The sequence below is a fragment of the Athene noctua genome, chromosome 2 (genome assembly GCF_965140245.1).
Source record: "Athene noctua chromosome 2, bAthNoc1.hap1.1, whole genome shotgun sequence".
Lineage (NCBI taxonomy): Eukaryota > Metazoa > Chordata > Aves > Strigiformes > Strigidae > Athene > Athene noctua.
In genome coordinates, this window is record NC_134038.1 from 127,809,536 (window position 1) to 127,834,194 (window position 24,659).

Sequence of the window (24,659 nt, forward strand, 5' to 3'; positions counted from 1 at the left end):
GTTCCACTGCTGCATTGGCATTCCTCAGGATGAATACACAGAGGCCTCGTCAAAGGGTAAGAGGGTGTTTTCTGATTTCAAAACTGCTTCTTATCTGTGTTCCAAACAGTCAATTTGTTCATTCAGGTATTAGGCAGCTAGGGATGGGGGCTTGTCTTTTGGGTGTAGCAGCTGCAAGGAGACGTAAAGGCTGAGTGCAGGGCAGTAGAAATTGAGGTGAGCTGGAGGGTATGAGTGGTTAAGGCTGATTTTAGGAGAGAGACCAGAAAGCTGGACTTCAAGAGCAGGGTGGTTTTCCTAGTTTCTGTTTAACAAAAGAAAAATACGTAGTTAAAGTTTTAAGTATTTGAATAAGCTTCACTTAGCACCAAAGACTCCCAGAATATGATAAACAAAACTTTGAAAACACGGCGTATGAATAGTGCCCAAGCAGTACATGTCCTTGGGAACCACAGATGTTGACCCAAGGGCTGAGCACCACTTCCTAGCTACCTGCCATGTCAGAAGCTGCAGTGGCATTTTAGCACCAAAGCTTGGCACTCTCCAGCCTCTCTGTAGTCTCACTACCCCGTATTACAGCACTTCCACCAACTGGAGGTCTGTAACCATTGATAATGCACCAGTTTTCTTCCCAAAGCCACAACATAGTCATAAACAAATATGCAAGATCATTTACAAATTCACATTGAAGTTTAAATAAATACTAGCAGTTAGGTCAAAAATAAGTTGTTTCCTAAAACAGGTCCTGGATGTATCTTTAACAATGCAGACATGTTCTGACCTACTAAGGCTTCAGCATGTGATTTTTTGATGGGCTTAAGCATATGTAAATGTTGTCTGCTACCAGAAGATGAAAACCCATCTTCTTGCTCCTTTTGCTATTTATCTTTTCTGCTTATTTAGTTTTCAGCCTCCCAGGCAGTTAATCTGGTCTCTCTCCTGGTCACAAGCTCTACTGCCAACACAAAGGAGGCAGTGGGGATATGTGAATGGACGTGGAAGGGCAAGATGGCAGCCTTAGGTTGATTCATCAAGTCTTGCTCTGAGACCTTTGTTTTCTCACTTAATGATCAACTTACCTAAGAAAGGCTGTGCTAATTTGATTTTTTTTTTAAGGTGTGTTGTGTTTATTAATTGTAGAACTTGTGGAAAATGCTGCATTTCAAGAAAAACATTGACCATTTATTAGCAAGGCAAAAAATAACATTTCAAAACATTTCAAAGTTTGTTTCATTTCATCCTAATTCAGTTAGAAAAAGAAGGTATGGCGAGGAAAAATGGTAATGAAGCATAAAAAAAGATTGGACTTTTTTATTGAATTTGAAGAATACACTGCTTTAAACCACGTATGTCTTAAAAAAATCTCAACTGATAATGATATTAGAAACTAAGAGCTAATTTTTTAATAAATGGTGTCAGATATTAAGATATTTGCATTAGGTGAGATTTGAATGATTTAGTGTTATCTCTGTTTGAAGACTCAGCATCATGGATGACTATTATTGCACTGTTTGACTTTTTAATCAAGTCAGCAACAATAAAATGCTCCGGTTCTTTCTTCTGCTGTGCTAAGGTGTTCTATAGACAAGTTGAATTTCCTGGCAAAAGTATCACCTCGGGAAGTGACTGACAAGGAGTTACATTCTCACAAAAGGGGATGAATGGGAGAACTTTGAGAATACAGGTCCAGGTCATCAAAATAAAATATTCACCTTTCTGTTCTTTCTTGGGGTTGTAGTGCAGGCACCTTCAGATCTGACTTGTCATCTACAACTCTGACCAAATGCTGTTGACCTCCACAGCCGCAGAAGTGAGGATATTTCCTTTGCAAATAGTTCGGAGAGTCAGCTTAACAAGTAGGAAAGAGCTGGCTCTGCAAGCCTGGTGGCACACAGGCAGCCACAACACATGAGGTTTCTGGCATTGCAGCTTAGCGAATACTGAGGCGCTGGTGGGGCTTTCAGCAGTTCTTTGGTTAGCTGCTGCTGGGTTACAGAGTTCATCTTCATTATGGTACAACAGTTCCAGTTAGTTTGCATGTACACTTTAAAACGCCATGTGGCTGCACCTTAATTAGCCAAGGAGTTATAAGAGCCTTGAGAACCACTAATCTTAGCAGCTGATGCCTGTCTGCCTCACTTGAGAAATCACCTGAGAGGTGTAATTCTCTCAGGCTCTCAGCACTAATCTGCTTAGAGCTCCTGTACGAGGGAGATTTTGAACACTGGGCAGAACAGAATTTTCTTGGACTAGATTTCACTGCTCACGGTAAGATTCAAATACATCATGGAGACTTACTGGTTTAAAACTCAGGAAGAGAACTCAAAAAGATCTTATTAGATAGATAACATGAAAACAACACCATTTGATGAAATATGCCTCTGAGCTGCTTATGTATGCATACTGAAGTGCAAAAATCCCTGCAGCTTTTGAGTTTGACTCTAAGTCAGCTAAGTAAATTACTGTTTCTTGAGAAGAAAAGTTCCCTTCAACAGTTTCTGTGGCTAAAAAATTGTCCTTCTCATCTAAGACCCTTTCTATGCATCATAGCTGTCTTTGTTTCATGGGCAGCCCTATTCCCAGAAGAATTCTAGGCTCTTCTCCCTGTTTTCCTAGTGTGGGCAGGTTAGTTCTCTGGGTCCAGATTTCTACAGCAGCCCTCCAGTAGGCAGCTTTACAAGACAATGTCTCAGGTGACACCTTATGCCAGAGACGTCACAAGGGTCTGTAGAAGCTTCTGTATGGTCTGTCATAGATAATGCAGCCTACGACTGGATTTGCTTGAATACTATTGTAAATTAGCAAACTAAAATTAATCATGTTTTCCAGGTCAGTTCTGGAAATTATTTTTTCTCACAGCTAATTTTACAGTGTTTTCATTTCATTTTGCTGTTGATAATCTTCTGCTGTAGTAATTTAACACATTTCCTTTGGTTTATTTCTGTGCCCAGCTGTCACATCTTCTAACAGGAATAAACACAAGTTCCTAATGGCTGAAAGCTATTCATTTGTTTTCTTGAGCTCTTAAAGTATGACTTGATTCTTATATGACTTGACGTAATTATATTTCTTGAAAATATTGTCTGTGTCCAACCACCATGTATATTGTGTCTCTTGATGGATAAGTGCATAATGATGACTGAACATAAGAAAGGAGAATGTAGCAGAAGGCAGGACTTCCTTTTCCATTGGCACAGGCATGGAGAAAAACATCAGAAATTTGCACATCAGGTATAAATTGAAAATCCCCATTAGGCATATAAACCAGTCATAAACAAGTCTTTCACCCATTGTCTAGGAAGAAACGATCTGTAAATCAAAACAAGGGATCAGACTTCTTTTGAAAATGTCTGGTGTGTGTATTGCAGACATTTGTAAACTCCCGAATTCTCCACATCTCAGATCCATACCACAAGCAAGGAGATTTGGGCAAGATGCTGTGTCAACTGGAACACGTGTAATACTACTTTCTGAAACCATAGTTCTCTGCTTTGGATAATACAAGTGAGTTTATATTGTGAAACACGGTAATGAATAATAACTTCTCTGTATCTTCACTTCTTGAAAGGAGCAAGTACTTGCTACAGTCAAGATTCCAGATTAAGTAATACTGGGATGTGTGCTGGAATGATACATTCCTCTTTTAAAATATGGGAATTTTCTATTGTATATGAAAGTATAGAAGGGGTTCATTTTCTGCAGTGGTGTAGAAGTGGTATTGCACAAAACTTCTGGAAAGTAACTAGATACAGATACAATTTCTTAATTAGCCGGAATTAAGGTAATGGAGAGAGAAAGATAGATCAAAGGTACAGCAAGATGTTCTGGTATTAGGATTGTCGAATTACTTCAGCTGATTCAAGGAGGAAATTCTATTAGCACTTTATACTGAAAATAATCAGAAGATATACGAGATATCAGTACTACAGTCTTTTCATAGCTATATAGCATTCAGAACCAAATCCAGGCCTGCAGCAGGGGGAAGAAAAGCTGAAGTGCTGACAAGCCAGGAAATACACAGTATTAAGAAAAAGATCCAGCATCCAACTGAACCATCATGATATAGATTGTGAAATGCCAAGGGAAAATCTCGTCCCCTAGCAGTTCAGAAAATGGACTAAATAAGAGCAGCTGTGTGGGTAAATATTTCTCCCATACTCTGGCATTAAATTGTTAGCTGATCTTTATCAGTTTTACAAAAAGAAACCTTTCAAAATTTAGATAAATCCTGGGAAACAGCAGCCAAGAGATATTTTCTGTCAGTTTTTTAAGCTGATATCTTACATCAAGAGAAGTTATTAATTGCTGGAATGCAACGGTACCCTTCTTTTGTTGGGCTGTTCCATTTTATGATTCTCCTGTTTACCCTAATTGACTGTAGCTCTACAATGTCTCTCTTGCCCCAGCTATGACTCTTGCCCCAGCTATGACTTTGAATAAGGCAAAGCCAATGATGAATACAAAACATGAAATTAAGTCTCATTACATTAATTCATTCTGGGGAAAAAAAGCAGAATCTTGGAAAGACATATCTCTAGGGAGCAACAGCAGTTTTAAACAGCAGAAAGCAAACCAGCATGATCCATGTGGCAGTACAGCCATGTTCCCGGGGAAAGCCTGTGGCCGGTTAAACCACAGGACAGAAGGCAAGCCACAGGAAATCATGAGTTGCCTATCTTGCTTCACAGCTGGATGAACGCTGTTCAGCACAGCTTTCAATTACAGAGGTGCCGTGGCAAGAGCTATGGAATTCAAGCTTTATGTGAGACATACAGAGGAAAGTCAAGTTGTCCTTCAGTGATAATTGTGGTGTAGCTGGGTCTTAGGGATGTCCCTGTGTGCACACTCAGTGCACTAAACTCATTAACTCCCTGGGTGGTCCATGAACTCCTCAGCTAGTCCCTGCACAGAAGAGAGACTCAATTGAGCAAAGACAAAGTGAGGGACCCAGCTCCTCACCACCTCTGCAACAAAGGATCTAACTCCCGAGGGAGATGGGATGAGGATTCAGGTGGGGATTTCAGATAGTGCTGAGGATTCCTCCCAGGCAGCTCCTGCTGGGCCAAGACAAATTTCTAAGCCTAAATGTGTCATTTAACATCCTGGGTGGAGAATCTGGCCCTTCCAGACACTCCTGGTGGTTCCTGCTGCAGAACTGACCAGATTGCACACAAATAAGATGCTGGTAAATATCTGTAGAAACTGTTCCTGTAGATGCAGAAATGGTCACACAGGACAGTCTTTTTTGCACATAATTAATAATACAGTAAGATGTATTAGTTTAAAATAATTACAGCAATCAATAATGCATGTGCTAGTGGAGTCACACAGGATCAGAGGCTGGATGGGTTGTGAGAACTGAGCAGAGAAGCAGTTAGGGGAGCCTCATCTGATCCAGCAACTCCCGTCGCTACCTATACTGCAACCAACCAGCCTGTTTGGGAGATCTGAACAACAGTCTATGCTAAGGTATCAATCATTTTTATTAAACAAACAGTCTGTCAATATTTTGTGCAACACTGCTCAGCCAAAAAACAAATCAGCCCTTATATCCAAGAAACACTGCATTTAACAATTAGTTATTGTGTAGATAAATCCAATGGTTTTCAAAATAAATCAGTTAGCCCTGCTAGAAGTTACCAGCTCAGAACATGTTATATTAGAAAATTCATTGCTCTTCCCTTGTTTGAAACATTAGAGAGGCCTAAATGTTAACAGCTGTTTATGCATTGCCAGATTTTACCAAAATACAGGTTTTGAAGCACTTGGCTTTCCATTCTGGTCACAGTAGTATTACAATAAACCTAACAATAGACTACAATTCAATTTGACTGCATTTCAGTACTATTAACCATTCTGCGGAACAGTGCACATAGCAGTGCTATTCACAACTATTCCTTTTCAGAAAAAACCTCACATGTAACATGAGCTGCGAAAGTCAGAAGGCAGAAATTTTCACTATATGTCTTTTTTGATGAGACTAACATTTTTATCCTTCAGTATATCCAAAAGATAACTGAGTAATTATGTACATACTCTTCAAACAGTATGTTGACTGCCTAAATATTGTGTGCGGTCACCTGAGTGTTGTGAAAAGAAAACCAAAGAAAATCAGCTGCTATTTACCACCACCCTTAGCAGAGATACTGAAGTGATCCTGCATATTCTCCTAGGCTCCCTCTTTGCAAGCCAAAAATCACCATGGGTGCAAATCTTATTTCCATGGCAGCAAGGGCCCACATCAATTGAGAAGACTGTCTAACTATCCCAGTACTATTCAGATGATTACATCCGAATTTATTAAGACTATTTAACAGTCAATTTAATCTTTGGTTTAATCTCAGGGTTTGCCTGAAAGGTGAAATTGGGCCATTGTATTTATAGCAAAATTGCAAAGCCTTGAATAACATATATCACTTCCCCTGTATACAGCATTGTTCTAACCCTTGAAAATATCTGCTATCTGTGTATTTGCAGGACTGGAGCTAATCTGTTTATGATACTTACCACTTCTAGTTTTTAGGATCTCTAGCAGTTCTGTTTCAGTGAAGATTATTTATGGAAGGGTGGTTATTACAAGACAGAAGGTGGATATTGTCCTGGAAGATCTAATTTTCTTTACTTGACCTTGAGAAACTTTGGTCTGAACTTGTGGCTGGACCTCTTCCTCTATAAAATAGTATTATTAATACTTTGAATTTTAATAAGATAGTTGCAAGAGCCATTTTATTAGAATCTGAATACACTCTTAAGGATGACTATATGAAGGTGCACATTCTTATTCAGCAGATGTGCTCCGCATAGGTATTTAATCACAGTTAGTAATCCACTTTAACTAAACCTCACATGTACCTTCTTGCATGACTTCAGTGAAGCCTTAATGTGAAGGCAACATGCATTTAAGATGGTCCTGCAACTGAGAAAAGAAAAAAAGAGGTCCTCCTTCTTCCTTGGGATATTAGTCATGTCCTCACAACTCCTCCTCTGCTGTGCCAGCACAAGAATTTGGTCCCCTGCTCAGTGACCCAGATAGGGTATCACTGATCTAGCTGAAAAACTAACTTTCAGCTGCATCAGTTCATATAGGACTGCAGAAATGGTTTTGTTCATATACCACAGTGTTTGTTGAATGCAAGAACAAGCATCCAGAGAGAGGTACAGACTCCTTTTTCTGGGTACACTGATCGAAGTACACATCAAATTGTAAACTGAAGATAGTCATGATCCAGCCAGCCACAAACTAAAACAACCTTTCTGAACAAGGTATTGCTGCAGTAAAAGGCCTTTTACCAGGGCCTATGTCCATAAACCAAACACAGCAATGAAAAAAAAAGCGACATTCTAATCACTTACATGACTTATCAGCTGAATTATTTACTCATATTGTAATCAGGCAAACTGGGTAAACTCATTCACAGTGATGAATTAATACTGTCATTAAGGGAATCAGATGAACACACACAGACTTTGTAACTCATATCTCACCCTTGAAATTGTTTGCACTGGTAAAATTGAAAATAAACCAGCTAAAAAAAAAGAAGAGTCAGCCCAATCCATTCTTTGTTCAGCTACCCAGGCTCCTTCAGCTGTTCTATCACACGGGAGGAGTAGAGATGAGGAAAAGGGGCCAGAGCTGCTGCTGAAAATACATGAGTAGAAATGCTGTTCAAAACCCAAGGTAGAATCTACAGAACTGGCAGAAAAATCCTTGTTATTATTTGAAATGTATATAGAATTATGATAGAAATAAGCAAAATCTGTTTAAATTCGGGGATTTTATTTTTGTTTGTAATCTTAATACATACTGCTTGTTTGAAACCCAGTTTCTCAGTAGATCACTTTTTCAGGTCTTCTACACTCCATTTCATAAGAATTTATGTCTGTGGACAGAGTGGTTACCTAAGCAAGAAAAAAAGTGATTCATTACTGTAAGTATAGCTATTGTGAGAGAATTACCATAGCCATTCATAAATTATGTTAATGTTTTTGTCCCCCATAGGAATAACGAAGCTAGATCACAGAAGATGGACGTAACCATACTTCCGAAGAGCTCTCAGCAAATTCTTCTTTTTCCCCCATTTCCCATTACCCTTTGCTCCAGCTAAAAGATACTTCCTTTAGAATAACCATACTAGAAGCAACTCAAGAAAATATCTGGCTTGGAATTTGAGTTGCTTTATGAGAGTAATTTTTCACTGAATACATAAAACCATACAAAATAAAGATATAAAAAATTAGCTAGAGGACTCTCCTTCTGCCTCAAACATAATTTGGTGCACTTAATCCAAGTTATGTAGAATGTAAGTTTTGGGAAAAAACAAATAATGAGAACAGCTCTATGAAGTAATTTCAAGGGCACTTTTAGCTCAGTATCTCACCTAAAATGGCAGTCAACAATGCCAGATGCCTAAGGAGTAATGTCAGAATGAAGAAATCATATAATGCATCTTGGCATCTTCCTTGGCAATTGCACACACCTTCTAGCAGTGTGGTTTAGGGACTTTCTAAACCAGAGGTAATATCTTGGTATTTAATAACTGTTGACAGACATATTCATCACAAATCCAATCTTTTTGGACTAATCTAGACTTTTAGTGTCCTTAATACCCAAAGACAGAATTTCACATCTTAGCTATACTTCAAACACTTTATTTTCTTCTAAGGATTTTTTTTTTTTTAATCTTCTACTTGATAAATATGTTCTAGGTCTTGTATTAGAAGAGACAGTCATTCTGTGTTAACTTTTTCTATGCCTCTCATGACTTTACACATGTCTGTCATATGCCTCCTTAGCTATAGTCTATTGAATTGCTATTATCTGTGTAAACAGTTCCTTATCTTTGGTAGCTTTGTCACTCATCTGTCTCTACTATTCCAAGAGCATGTTCCATGTGACTCAAGAATACAGAAATGAGAAAAAAGAAGTGTTTCAGACATAAAGATTTATGGACTTGACCACATGGCAAAACCTGGTCTTCAGATGTTCCTGCTCATTGCAGGGGGGGGTGGACTAGATGACCTTACTAGATGTCCTTACAGGTTCCTTCCAACCCAAACGATTCTATGATTCAGCCAGCTGAAGGCTGAAGTCATGAGTCAGTATTGTCCTACATTAAGCTCAAGTAAAAATATCTTTGTTTCCAAATGGCCAATATACGCACACTTCGGATTTATTTTTCTAACACTCCCTGAAAACTGAGAAGCAGGGACTCCAGTGTTGCTGGAAAAAATCCAAGAAGATATAAGCAAAATGAAATGTGAATAACTTTTTAATGCACAGGTTGAAACTTAATTTAAGGTAAGGGCAACTTCCAATCAGCCCCTTCAACCATCAAATCTCTCACAAAGCCATCCTGGTGCAGTCAGCATTGAGGGCCAAGAACCTTGGAACCAGGCAACAACACTCAGGTTTGTTCCCTTTAATTTTACACACTGGCCTAAGTCATGAGAGTTACTAGCAGTTATCCTAATTCCTCTGAACTGTTTCCTGGAGTTACTCATCTCCTGCTGTGTGGGATTTTAGGGAGATTAATCTCTGCAGTAAGGTGCATTGTGTGTCTAAAGTTAGATAGGATGGCAAGGTCAAGTACTGTGAAGAACATTTATCTTATTCTTTGTTAAGGCTCCAGTGCATTTGCAAAAGCATCTCAAACAGCTAAGATCTGCTCTCCCTATGCCTACAAACCAATTGCAATACTTTCAATAATAACAGTGGTATCATTACAAAAGACAAAGTGGTCTAAATGCTGCTGTGTTTGAGAAGGAAGGTCACAAGCAACTGGAGTCACTGCTGACTGAAGCAGTGCCATACTTAGAGGGAGTGTTTGGTTCCTACTTGGAGCAGAGTTATTCAGCACTAAAAAAACCTACACCGGTACTTCAGCTATTGATTGCCCAATATCAAACTTCCCATTCCTGAGCATGATCACAGAGAGGCTAATAAAGTTCATCTACAGCATCATTTAATTAAAGCAAGGTTGGCTGTCCAAGCATGGCAGGGTATCTCACTTCACCGGTCATTGAGGACTCGATTCAGAGCCTAACCAGAATTGTCTAAGGCCATCGAGGTGCCCAGAGTTCCCTATGTGTCCTTACCCTGCCACTTCAGAGGCTTTGGGGTTTGTTTAGTTCCTGTGTCGTATCTTGCAGCCCTGCCTGGGTGTTTTGTATACCCTTTAGCACTTCAAAGAGTGCTACATACCTCTGTAAGGCCCGAAGAGGCAGGTCACCATGGAAAACCAACAACTCACTGGTCTTTTAAAATGGGAAGGCCATGGCAAATTTTCACAATTGTCTCCACCTCCTTACTCCCTTCTCTGACCAGCCCTAGCCCCGCCCCCCGCCCCGAGCCCCGCCCCCCGCCCCGAGCCCCGCCCCCCCGCCCCGAGCCCCGCCCCCCGCCGGGGCAGTTGGCGCCTGCGCGCGCGGGCCGTTGTCGTGAGCGCGGCCCCGGCGATGGCGGCGGTGTGGCGGTGGCAGCTGGTCTTGGCGCTGGTGTGGGGCAGCGCCGGGATGGGGCTGGCGCACCTCACCACCGCGGCTCCGCCGGCACCGGCGCAGGGTAAGGAGGGGCGGGGGAGTCGTTCCCTACCTTCCCGCGGAGCGGGGTCGCCCGTGCGTGCGGGCCTTTCCGAGGTGTTCCTCTCCGCAGGACCGCGCTCGCCCCTGAGGGGGCTGCGGGGGTCACGGCGGGAGGGACGGGCAGAGGCCGCCGCTCGCCTCGAGACCTGCAGAAGCCGAGCGGCGCCCTGGAGCGCCTTCCGGAGAGTTGGTGGAGCTCGGGGATCGCTTTGGTTCTCGTCCCCTGCCTGGGAGCAGGCCGGGGCCGGGCGGCGGGAGGGCAGCCGCCCCTGCGGCCTCCGGCTCGCCTGCTCTCCCTCGCCACCGCTGGGGCAGGGCAGGCAGCCCGCTCCCGAGAGGCTGGCTCCAAGCTTCCCACCAAAGGAAGGGGCGATGGCACTAGCGTTTGTACTGCTGGCCGGCGTGTGAGGCCGTGGCGTTATCGGGAGTTTTGCTGCAAGGAGACGGCAGTCGCCTAGGTTTTCTCTGTCCTGACCGATGAGAAGGAATGTGGCTTAGAAGGAGAAGCCGGTGCAGGTGCTCCTGTCATCCTGTTTGTTTTCTTGGATTCGTTTATCTCGTAGCTGCTTTGGGAAAGCAGTTGGTAAATGAAGCTAGTCCTCAAACTTGGTTGCTGTTAGCAGTCTTGACCAGAAAGGTACATGTCAGGTTAGTTTGTGTTAAGTTAGGGGATCTCTAATGGACTTTGATATATACTTCTAGAGTCCAATTTGAGTTGCTTCATTTCTTTTATGGGAGGGTTTATGCTCAGAAAGGCAGTATCCAACTTTGTGAGACAACTAACTTGAGGCAGAAGAGAAAGGGAACAGTTGGTATTTCTCAGAGGAAGGAACAGAAGGTAGGCCTGATAATAACTGCAAGTTAATCAGCATCTTTCTAGTAGTTTGCGAAACAAGTGAAACCAAAGGGTTTGGTCGGATACAAAAATCAGGCTGAATTGGTAGTGGAGTCGCTTATGGATTCCCTAGGCAAGAAATTTTCACGTATTGTTATTCTTATGTGAGTTTAGGAATTTGCTCATGACACTAAGTTGGTTGTAGTTTTAGAGAAGGATCATGATATTATACAGAAAGATGTGGGTGACATTTAAGGAATAAATATTAGAAATAAGGTTAAAGTGAAAAAGGTGGGATTGTTATGCTATACAACTAGTATTTTAAATCGAAACAGTTGGCAAAAAGGAGGTAGACTTGTTGACTGTCAGATGCATATCAGTTACTGAAGTGATGCTTTTGTGAGGAGAGAGAGTAGTTTTATGAGACTGTGGGACCTTTTATGCCGTCCCGCTAAATGCTCCACAAGTTCAGCACCAGTGTTCAGCAGGGCTGGACTGGCACAAAGCAGGATTACAAAGGCTGTACTGGTCCCTATTTCAGAAAACACCAAGAAAAGTATGGCTTTAATTGCTGGAGCAGAAGGTAGGTTGAGGGGGAATAAGAGTACCTGGAGAAAGTACCCTTATACCAGTAGGAGGGAATAACTGTTGAAGAACAGTGTTGTCCTGAGAATGGGAACAGAAGAAATTAAAATAAACTAGTCATGAATAAGCTCAGTGAAGGTGTTGAAAGGTTTCTGACTGAGCAGTTTCACTGTTTTGTTGGGTTTTTTTTAATGGAATAATGAGTTCCCCCCACATTCCTCACTGCTCCTAAGGTTGTATGGCAGTCATGAGTCCTTAGTCTATGCTGGTATAGACCCCTGTCTTCCTAAAAATAAAAATAAATAAATCTCTGCATATGCTACCTTTATGTACAAATACATATTGGAAAAGGGAGGGTGGGAAGCTGTTGTTAAACAAAAAAGTTTTATTGACAGTGCTATTCTATTTTACCTTAATTTTGTGAAGGAACAGCCTTTGTTTGTTCTGTATTTATGCATTGTTACCCTGGTCCACGACTATGTGTCCTAGAAAGTGAGATCATATAGGTAATTGGTGTATAGTTAACTCAGTGCAATTTCTATATGTGTGGTCAGCTTTCTAGTTGTAACCAAAAAAAAGTGCATGAACAGCAATAGCTTCTTCTTATCTTGTGAGAGCATAACCTTCATACAGCTACAGTTGACTCTGTACAAGGTGTTACGCTAAACTATTTTGGTAAAAATTATCAAAATAATGCTTCCACAGCTTGATAAACCTGGCTTGGTATATAAAAATGATTTCTCATTTTATTATATGTTAGGTGATTAATGCTGATGTTATGTGCCAGTAGAGAAAGAATGATTATGTTTGATAAATACTGTTTAAAATACAGTGTGAATTATTGTTGGTATTGGTGCTATGGATTACACTTCCTTTTTCCCCTGATGAAGATAATGCAGTAATCCCTTGAAATACTGGCAGGAGACTGTCCGCTTGATATCTGTTTGAATCAACAACAGTTCGGAATTTTTTAATGTGCTGGTACACATAATGCTCTAGCAGGGTGGTTTGGAGGGGTTCTTTGTTTTTCCTTCTCTTTCAGTTTGAGGTGTTCTGTTCAATCTTCTGCTTTTGGGGAGGACCCAGTAACTGCTGGGAAACTTATGTATCTCTAAGTTAGGTGACCAGAGAAATATATAAAGCACAGTGGGGAAAAAAATATTTTTCAGTTGCTCACAATAATGTTAAATTTTGTAACAACAGTACATAAAGATGTTTTTATTTTTGAGATACATACAGTGATGACATATTCTGAAGTATTTTAATTAAGATTCTTTTATGTTGTTTTTTAGAATAAACATAAATAATAGAAGTCTTAATTTTTTAATAATTTAAGCCCCCATTTTTTGGTTATATGCCAATATAGGTTATCTGCTATAATATGTCAGTAGGCAGGCAATTAAAGAAGATAAACAGCACATAAAGCTTGTGAGATTACCCTCTTTGATAAGAATCTGAGGAATGTTACATTTCTTCAATTTGCTGTAGATGGTTTGGTTACTGAAAATGTAACTTAAACCACATTCTTAGAAGCCCTTGGTGTACTTGCATGCTTCTGACAGTACCTCATTAATTCATGTTCAGAAAGCTGGTTTGTTTAGGTATTTTAAATCTGAAATTGAAAATGGAATGAAGAATTTTTATAATAAGCATCGTGGTACTCCATGTGGAATAATACCATTTGAAAATTTTTGAATTTAAGCTGAGAACTATTTCTGAATCTGTTACTCGTGTGTTTTGGGTTTTTTTTCCCCATGAATTGGTGTATGTGCCTTCGTCGGTTCCCAGTTAATTGGTACTGGTAACAATGTTAGTTGGTACTGGATAAAACAGTGGGTTTTATCTGTGCAGATATATTAAAGCTAAATATACTGGTACATAAAAGACATTTAATAAGAATTAGTACTGGAAAGATCTAATTTTGAATTATGAAAAGAGAACATTGAAATATGTCATTGTCTCAAAACATGCCAATAATTTAGCTCAGATTAATAACTGCTTGTGACTGATGCAGTTATTCATTAAAAGTAGAATTGGATTCCTTATTTGGAGATATTTTCCCCTCATATTTATGATATACATGGAAACAATCAAAAGTCGGTTTCATTAAATGGTATTAAAAATTATCATAGGAACTACAATTATTGGAAGAAACACCCAGGTTCAGACCAGGAGCGGAGACTCCCCCTCATCTGTCAGGTGGTTCATCTAGGTTAAAACTTCGATATAATATCTGGTCCTCTGGGCAATGAATTATGGCTACATTGTGGATAAAAAAAGACCAGTCTTAAGACAATAAGCATGCAGTACTTCTAAATGTAAGTTATAGCCTTTAGCTAGAATCCTCTGAATGTGAACACCAGTAAATAGTTTCTTTTTTTAGTTTAGAAGTTTTCTAAAATTCAAGGAAAATATTAATTAAGTCCTTCTGCATCCCCTGGATTTTCAAACATCTGTTGGAGTTCTTGTTGGCCTCTTACAAAATAACTTTGGCCTATGTTTGGAAATAATTTTTTTTGTTATTTAAAATCATGTTATTTGGAGATCTTTATCTTTTAAAAACTTTTTCCCTTAGAGAAAGTTTAGTATCTATGGAAGGGGGACCAACCCTAGGCAAGGGTCAGCTTTTGCTAGGCTTCCAAAGCTGCAAAACTTGGAGTGTTCTCTAAATTGAAGTGTAGAAGTCTTAGAACTCTGGAGGAGATACAGGGAGGCTCTTGGGTTGTATCTCCTCTGTTGACCTTAGAGAAAGCAAACTGAAGTTAAAGATAAGCTTGAATTGTTTCCCTAACTGTGTTAGAGGTCAAACCTAAATACTTTGTATCTCTCTCTGCTACAGTTCCCTGGAATGGGATTACCGAGCTTTCACTACAAAGTCGTTGCTTGTATCTAGAAGTAGCAAAAAGAAAAGGCTAAATGTTGTGTTAAATGCTTGACATTACTGAGTAAAAATAAATGTCATCTCTTCTTGTTTTGTTTTTGTTCCAGCATGTTCAGAGTTTTCCCAGAGGTCCTGTGAAGAATGTCTAAAAAATGTTTCGGTAAGATTTTTAACATCTTTTTTTGAATGAGAATTTGATGATTTTTCCACTTAATATGAAATTAAGATGTTAGTGTTTGACTGTTGGGGTGTGGCATGTTTGCTTTGTTTTTAATGGTGAATCTAGTCAAACTACCCATAATAAGAGGAAGTCAAGAACAGTCACTTTTAGTATCTGTTCTTATTTAAATGGTAGAGTCAGATGATGTGCTGCTTCCCCTCTGTTATACTCGATGCCAGTGTGCTTTCAGTTTGCCAGGGTTGGTCCATGATCTGGTCGCTCAGGGTATTTCTCTGCTTTTTCTGGAGACGACAGACCCTGTAGAATCCAGGCTTCCAGTTTCAGTGTGTGCTCAATGCTTTCATAGTGCACTTGAACGAGTTGGTGTTGCTGCTGGTTTAGACTCATCCTCATTTTGCAAGCAGCTCTTAGTTAAGTTTATGTCTTTATACAAGGAAACTGAATAAACCGAATCTTATGTGGCTAAAACGCCTACATTTCTTGTATGCTGAATAGGAGAACTGGGAAATTAATGTAAATAAACTAGAAATGCCTTTCTCTGGAGATGCACCAAGGAATGCATTTAACTGAGGCAGACTGGATCAGTGCTTTGTAGATGTTCAGACGTTTCGGCCTCTCTTCTGACTACCACAGACCACAAGTGCTTAAGACTGCCACGTTGGGTCACTGTTCTGGTAGCAAAGTGTTTAGATTTCCAGTGAGATTGCAACAGTGCAGATACTTAATAAAATTTATTTCTCTGTCTTTTGCTGAATTTATTGCTCTGTCCTTTGATCTCCACTATAAGGGTTGTGATAAGTGTGCAAAAGGTGCCCGTACCTGCAGAGTAGAAGAAACTCTCATGTTTAAAGGGAGAGGTTGTCTCAGATTCTAACTTCAGATGTCACTGAAAAGAAGTATTTCAGGAGTCTTTAGGTTACATAAGTTACTGCAAAGCTTTTGCTAGGAAAATGGAGAAATATCTGAACTTACCTGTTTTATGCTTGTCTTATGCGTCTTTTGGCGTTTTAATGAAAAAATATTAATCATCTTGTTCTGATGTGATTATTGTGTGCTGTCAGACCCATATAATAGTTCAGCACTACCACTTGTGTGACTGTCACTTTAAATAAGTGCTGCCGCCGCTGCTGCAGGTAGATGAGCGCAACTTTTATTAACCTGAGAGACGTGTTCACCTTGAGAGAAATAAATCCTTTAGCTGTGTTTGTGTACTGAAGACACTGTAACAAAGTTAGATACATTATTTTCAGAATCTGTCAAACCAATAACGTTGTCCAGGCTTATTTTGGCGACAGTGATGGATGATTCCGGGCAACTGCTTCAATAGTGTTAGTGTTAACCTTGAAGAAAGTAGTTTAGACTTGATTCAGACAATTCGCACATATGTTAAAAAAAAAAAAAAAAAAGCTACAGAATAAAGCCATGAGCATTTGTGTGAACAATACAAAAGCAATGGATTGCTGAAGTTACTTTAATTGCTTTGGTAGAAAAAATCAGGTTTTCATATTGGTGATAATATAGATAGCAGCAGCAGACGAAAATGAAAATTAGACATTTGATGAATAGATTAAAAAAATTCCAAACAAGCCTGAAAATGTTGTAATTTTGAGTTAAATAGAACTTTAATTCAAAATGCTTAAACTTTGTTTATCATAATTGCAATTGGGTTGGTCTTCAGAGCTGATGAATACCTATTTTCTCATCAATAAGTTCTGAGTGGTAATTTTACAAATACTGTTGCATTTAATCTTATTCCTTACAATATGGTACATTAAAAAATGGCACAAGTGTTTTGATTGGAGCTGTTGAATCCTGAAACTCAATTTATTTACTTTGAAGAAATATTTACTGCTATGACTAGCAGATTATCAGGTGTGTTAAAATTTGAGAACTTTATCTGCTACCAGATAATGTGTAAATATCTATTGATTAACATCTTAAGCATGTTTCTAACTTCATATGAAGATAAAATACATAATGCTAGCTCTAGTTAAAGGTAGGACTATATTTTAAAATCTCGTGCATGTCTAGAGCCTCAGCATTCTGGAGGATTTTCCAAAGTCTCATTTTTAACTTCTGAGTAGTCTGCTAACACACTTTTCCCTTCTGCTTTTTTTATCGTTCTCACCTTTGTCCTAATAACAAATGTATGGAATCTAAAGTCTTGTAGCAAATGGGTTTTAGGCAAGCTAGGCTTTAAAAAAAAAAAAAAAAAAAAAAAGCAGCTAACAACAGCTATAGGAAACTATATGGTCAATAAATACAGTCAATTTTTTGAAGGAAAGGTGGGGATGGTAGTCACTTGTGTGACTACATCTATCTGATTATAGAGGAAGAAGCATTCATTTTGTGTTTGTAGTTGCTATCTTACCTTTTCTGAGAATATGTCCTTAAAATGAGTGTGGACTGAATTAATGATGCTGCACTTCATTATCCATGTGAGACTCTACTAAAATAAAGTCATATATTCATCAGTGTGTGAATGTGGTTACTAGCATACGCTGCAAAGGATATATGATTAACTTCTAAATAAAATAAAATCTTTTCAGTTTTCATTTTTAGGTTATGTAGGTGAGGATCAGAGTTAAGGAAATGTTTCTCCCTCAGGTGTTTAGGCTTTTTTCTAACTGGATTTTGACACTGACTCAATTGGGAATGAGTCAATTGAAATATTTTCTCTTACTTCAGCCTCTGAACCAATGAGTAGCTGCATTAGGTATTGCCTTTTGGGCTACACACGTTTTTAATAGCTACTTGCAGTAGTCTCCCTCGGAATACCACTGGCCTTTCTGTGCTTCTAGTTGTCACCAACAGTATGGAATCATTCAGGTTAGAAGAGACCTCATGAGTCATCTAGCTCAGCCTCCTACTCAGAACAGAGTTAGCATTACATTTGAACAAAGTTTAACAATGACCTTTAGTCTGCTCCCATTAATCATTATTTTTGAACTGTTAATTCTTATTAAATAATTGATCCAACAAAAATAACCATGTTCTTATCTAACATCCTTGATTAAAATTAAAATTTAGGAGTACAGGTTTTTGGCAAAGATTATTTTATCTTCTTAATTACTTTTGTTGATGTGTCTTTAGGGGTATGTTTGACTTGTACAGTGTGTGAATTACAAAATAGGAATGCATCTTTCTTGTCTGTCTCCACTTTTTTCAGGAGAGCAGAATCTGCTTCAAACAGTTTCTATTTAATGTTTTCTAACCTTTTAGAGCACGATAACATACTTTGTGCAATTGAGGATGTATGACAGAGATGTTCTTGATTGTACTGTTAGATAAAGCATAGTTCCTGTATGAGCTGTCTTTATAATTAACCTGAAAATACCCTGTTCTGTCAAGGATTCCTGTTACTATCACCCAAAACTTCTTCACTGGTTGAGTTGTGTGGTAAAGGAATTTTGAATGAGTATTTTAACAGATGAAAAACAAAACTTAAGCTTGATGCTTAGGGGTAGCATAAAAAGCAGAAATGTGTTCATATTATAATACATGTAAGAAACTTAAAATTTTAAAAATATCCAGATATATGTGTGCACAATTAAGATACCCAATGTACTTTGCAAGACAGATCAGATAAGGCTGTATCTCTTTATTACCTTGAAGCAAAACTCCCTGTAGAATTATAAGGGTCCTTTATTGTTTTTGTTCTGTTGATAGTCAAATACAGGGCTGAAGTAAGATTGTAAGTGTATTTGTATTCCTTAAAGATATCAGATGTTTTAAAATTCTGAACACTTGGCTTTCTGGTTTTGTATTGTTAATTTCAGTAATTATAAACCCAAAGTCATTTTATCCTCCACTATACAGAGCACCTCTGTGTTCCCAAATATTTTCAAGCTACTCTAAGTATTTATTACCTATAAGTACACTTTGTATTTATTCACAATTCAGTTTAGGCTTACTTAGGAACTGTACCACTCTGTAAGTTTTATACTACAAAGCATATTCAATATATCCCTAAAATATTGTACTCAAGAATTCTGTCTGTGGAGAGGAGCACTGAATTGTAAACTGTTTTTGAAGATCAGTAATTTGGGGTGTTTTTGTTTCTTTTGCACAGTGCCTTTGGTGTTACACCAACAACACTTGTATTGATTACCCTGTAAGAAGCATTCTTCCACCATCTTCATTATGTTCCCTCTCAAATGCTCGATGGGGAGTTTGCTGGAGTAGGTACTAATTTTACTTTTGCTGTAGAGAATTACTTTAATTGTACTGATAAATAATCAGGAAACAGCTCTAGTAACTCTTATTTGGAGGGGTGGAGGGTGGAAGCAGTGGTTATGATTGGGAACAATGATCTCTAATCTTCTGGACTTCCAAACAGTCATTTTTGAGGGGTCTTTGTGAACAGCCAGCATAGTTGTGTTTATCCAGTGGTTTTAAAACGTTTAATATGAAGTCTAGACTGGGAACTGGTGGCATTGGTATGTTCCAGGTATTTTATGAACATAGTCAGGATTTGCCTTTCTTAAACCATATTTCTGAGATACAAAGAAGAAATAAGGTCATTCCCTGTTGATAAAAGCCAACCATTCTTACCTTTTTAAAGTTCCTTAATGTTGAATGATGTGCATGATCCACAGTTTTGATAGTGTGTTCCAGTCGCAGCAGTGAACCAACACCATGGGAATGGAGCCACCCAGAAAATCTTGGAATGCTGGTTTTGCTTAAAGAACTGAAAAAACAGTGTTGTCTGAGTGCTGAAGACAATGCAGTTAAAGTTAAAAACAAAGCTGCAGAGTGCTGCTGTAGATTGTAGTACTGCATAATTTAACTGTTCTTAGATATCCTTTTGCTTTGCATGTTGTATTGCAAAATACTGTACAGAACATATGCTGCCATTGGAGTTAAATCTTTGGAGCTGCTTTTGCAATACCATGTATGCAGGTCTAAAGTCAGACTAGACTGGAGCAGAGAAAGCTTGGCATATGAAGTAAGAGTACAGCTTCAGTCCAGCAAAGCAGACTTGCTGCTTTCTGTGCATTTGCTCATGAACACCAGGAGGCTAAAGAATAAAAACAAGTGGGTTGAAGTATCAGTGACTGTTAACTGTAAATTAGAAGAAAGTTATCATGCTTAGAGTGGTGATATTATGCAGTAGTCTAAATTAGAGTAGCAGAAGTAGAAGATTGCTCTTAAAATGGAATGTGCAAGTTTTTGAATGCTACCACTTGATAAAGTGGTACTTACCCCTGCAAACAGAGGGACTAGATTGGACAGTACAGGAGAACTTCACCAATTCTTTGTTCTTAGCAGAAGGGCTCTGCTTTGTTTTGTGAGAGAAGGCATTTATACTTAAACTTCTGGAGGTTTTTAGAGCTACAGAAGGTATATAATTTCACTGATAAGGCATACTTTTAAGGAAATTGGGCTTTCAGTATTATAGTAAATGCTGTCACTGTGAAATGTTTAGCAATCTTTTTCTAGAAGTGTGCTGTGTTGACTCCTGCCAAAAGCTAAGTGCCCACACAGCTGCTTGCTTGCTTCTTCCCTCCCCTGGCCCCCATGGGATGGGGGGAGAAAATAGAAAGAACAAAACCAAGGAAGCTCATGGATTGAGATGAAGATGGTTTAATAGGTGAAGGAAAAAGGGGGAGAGGATAAAAAAAAGCAAAGGAGATTGCTTACAACATCCAACAGGCAGACTGATTCCCAGCCAATTTTCAAACAATAGTCACCTTGGAAGCCAGGTACACTTTCCACTTCTTCTGTTGCCTCGGGGTTTATTGCTGGTCATGGCATTATATGGTGTGGAATACCCCTCTGGTCAGTGTAGGCCACCTGTTCTGGCAGTGTCAACTCCTGACCTCTCTAATCTCTTGCCTACCTCCAGCCCTACTCACTGGAGGAAAAAAAATCTTGATGCTCTTCAAGCCTGTTCAGCAACAGCCAAAAGATTGGTGTGGTTTCATCACTGTTAGCCAGAAATCCAAAACATGACATCATTCCAGCTGCTATGAAGAAAGTTAACTCTCAGCCACACCCAGTACAGAAATACATGTCCTTTTTCAAAGTGGTGATTACAGATATCTGCTGATACTAAGGGTGTTCTTGACAGTTTATTCCTGCCGTAGAAATGGCTTCTAGCTTGGGTGCCATTTGTGTTTCTAGATTTAATGTAGTTTAAATGCAGAATGAAAACTTTGTAATGGAACACATTCTCAGCAAAAGTGGAGAAAGGAAAAAAAAAAACACCCAACCCCAAAACAATAATGAAAAATATGATATTTTTCATATATATCAGATATGCATTTCCTTAATAGTGGGGTTTGGGGTATTTTTTTGCAAATTATATGCTGCCATGTGCCATGGGGGTATATAGATTTAGTGAGACTGCCCTCTTTGGACACAGCAGGGAAATTAATTACCTTGTGAGCATGGTGGTCGTTTTTCTTTTTGCAAATAAAATAAAGAGCATTGGCTCGGTATTGCTGAAAATAAAGGTGAATATTGCAACTCTTAAGACAAAACCGAATGACTGGCTTTCAGTTACAGTTTTATATGAATAAGACACTGATAGATTGTTAACCAGAAGTGAAGAAAAAAGAATTGTATAGAAGCAGCATAACACAAAGTAGCTTAATTATATTGTTTTTCAGGAATAATAAGCAAATGAAATAGTGGAGACAGGAATGCAGACCGGAAACGGTCTTTTTTCTGCACTTTAGGTTCAAAATATTTTTTTGCTTCAATTAAATTGTATACTTTAAAAAAAATGGAGACCAAAACCATTTTTTTTACTTCACTGAGTGAAGTATATGTAATCACTTGTAACTTGTAGAGAAGTAACAGTGGTATGGTGAAATGCGTTACTTCAGAACTTAGATGTTCAGAATTTACTTGTGTATTGTAACTAGAAGTGATGTATTAATTTGTATTATAAACTGCACCAAGTAAATTATATCACAGAAGCAAAAATATTTGCTAGGATCTAATCTTTGGCAAGATCTGTGAAGGATGTGCCTTGAGCAGACATGAGTTGGTAAGATCTGTAGAGGAGTAACAGACTCTTTGGCTTGTGCATGTGATCAGATAGGACAGGCCTTCTGAACTTCAGTTGCTAAATTTGACCGTCTTATCACTAGTGCCCTGCAGCAGTAAAAAGTGCATTGCAGCTACTTTGTGTTGCTACAGCACCATGAAGCTGCTGAATCTGACAGAGTTCAGAGAGATTTATGTGGGAGAAGACAGCTTCCCTGCCCCCTCCCCCATCCTGCTTTAAAATAGATAGTGTGGGGTATGTGTGGGGAGAGGTGTTTAGTTTTTATCTCTGTTGTTAAAACTTCCCTAAATTATTTCATTATGTACTTTGTTAGGTCCTTTAAATAACTCCTCAAAGTTGTGTCTATAGCTTTGCTTATATCATCCTGTTTGCTTTCTTCTTGGGCCTCACTTTTTTTCTAGATCAGGTTTCTGATTCTTTTTTATGAATGAGGTCCTGTCCTGGTTTACACCAGCTACAGTTGTTATAGTGTATGCTGTTGGAATAATAGCCCACTCTCCATTTGATAATCGCTCTTTAGATGTAGAAGTTGAATTAGCACTTTTATTGAGTTTTATGTTGGCTCCTTCAAATCATCTGCCATTGAGAAAGAGCAAAATGAAGTAAGATGACAAACTGCTGCATGTAATATGTGTATGCTACTGCTGCATCTATATGACTTTTGTTCATGCTGTACATGGGCTAAGGTCATGACTGGGAGGGTGGAACTGTGGAATCACAGATATGTATCCTATAAAGTATTACAGGATTACTTGATTTGGTATATGTAAAGAGTAATTTTATTTAATGTATGTTCAGTGTAGATTATGCATAGTAGCAAAAATCGAATGTGATATGCTCAGTTTTAACTGGGGTAGATGCGCAGAACTGTGTTTGATTTTTCTCTTTTTTTTTTTTTTCATAGAGAGATGAAAAAATGCCTGGGAAGGAGGGGAAGAATTGTCAGAAAGATAAATATTGATGTTGGAGTCTAACAAGTTGAATATATTCGTATTTTTCAGTAAACTTTGAGGCTTTAATTGTTGCCATAGCTGTAGTAGCTGGACTCATTCTGCTGTCCGTAGCAGTCTGTTGCTGTTACTGCTGTTACTGCAGAAGGCGTTCCAGGAGGTAAATACATCTATTTGTTTTCTTTATTAGCTTTAGGTGCTGGTCTTCCATACCTGCCTACAATTTTTACTCTCCAGTATACTAAGAATCTTTTAATTTGGAAGCAGTTTTGGTCACTTTGCTGCATTTGTTTGAGAAAGACAACAAAAAAGAGGTGTTCAGTACAGACAGTATAACTGGAAATGATGCTGGAATGGCATTGAAATCATGTTATTAAAGAACACATCTATGATGCTATGACTACGTAAGCTATTGCTTTACACTTCTACATTTTATACTTCCTTGTTAAGACTGGACATGAAATATTTCCATGGCCACATAAATACTTGCTTCTTGTAGTAACAGAACAAGTAATTTATTTCAAGGCAAGCTTATGGTACAGCAAAAAGGGAACAGGTGGGTAACAAGTAACTGAGGAACAATGTCCTACAGCACTTGGTATCCATGCTTCAGATTTTGCTCTAGGATCTGTCAGCAGTCAGTATCTAAGTAATTAGCTGTCTTTGCCAATTCAACAAAATATTCTAAGTGTGAGATGATACTTTTTTTTCTCTAAGATACTAAGAATGACTTGTTTTCAAGTAAAGTAATACTGCAAAAATTAAATGTTCTTTAGACCTTGGAGGATTTGTAAAACTTATCTTACTGGTGTATTTCTCTAATTGGCTAAGATCCTTCAAAGGGAGGAAAATAGTTGATGAGTAGCTAAAACAGGTAAGTCAGTGCTGCCATGTGAAGTGACCAGTGCTTATTCTCTAGTGAAATGCCTGGAAAGCTTTGTTTATCAGGACACTACAATATGCTTCCTTCTGTTACTGACATTTTAGAGTTCAGGTTTTCAGTCAGTGTAGTTTCAGATAGCTCTGTTCCTTTTGTCCTTCAGTACTTCTCACGTGAACAAAATGTGGACCTTATTTCTTGATCTAATATATTTTCTATACTATTTCACATATCTGTAATTCATTGTTCTTTGAGGGTTGGTGTTTTTAAAGAACTTATGACAGTGTTTAGTACTGACCTTCAAGCCAGAGGAATATGGTACAGTTGTGGTTTTAAAGAAAGGAGAAAATAATTGTCAATATCATGTCATTCTCTTCTCTATTCCCTGAGGAAAATACATGCACCTGTTCTGTTGGTAGATTGGTCTACCAAATCTGTCCTAGTGCACAAAGTGATAACTCCTTAGCCCTGTGCTGATAAGCCCTGAAGATGTATAGAACTGTTTTAGATTTTATGTAAGATCTGCCGATGTCCTCTGCAGAAGAACTGAGTAGGCAGGCCCCTGTGGCTGACATGCCAACAAATAAAGCTTGATTTCTGTGAAAAGAGAGATCTGTGCCAGACTTCAGTTTTAGTAGCTAAGTCATCAATCAGTACTGTAACATTCTAAAAATAGAGGGTTAGTTGAGTCATCTTATGCCAGGACTCCAAAAGTGTCAAGCTTAATCTTCTGACACTTAGAGGATTT

At 38.7% G+C, this 24,659-nt stretch overlaps 1 protein-coding gene across 1 annotated transcript in view; it reads left to right on the forward strand.

Moving 5' to 3' along the window:
* The first annotated feature begins 10,427 nt into the window (after positions 1 to 10,427).
* Positions 10,428 to 24,659, forward strand: part of LOC141957946 (pituitary tumor-transforming gene 1 protein-interacting protein-like) — a 30,077-nt gene continuing 15,845 nt past the window's right edge. Inside the window, exons 1-4 of the mRNA XM_074900248.1 lie at positions 10,428 to 10,561; positions 14,990 to 15,042; positions 19,136 to 19,244; positions 23,083 to 23,191. Of these exons, the coding sequence (XP_074756349.1) occupies positions 10,456 to 10,561; positions 14,990 to 15,042; positions 19,136 to 19,244; positions 23,083 to 23,191 (377 nt within the window). The 5' untranslated portion in view covers positions 10,428 to 10,455. The remainder of the gene's footprint in view (positions 10,562 to 14,989; positions 15,043 to 19,135; positions 19,245 to 23,082; positions 23,192 to 24,659) is intronic.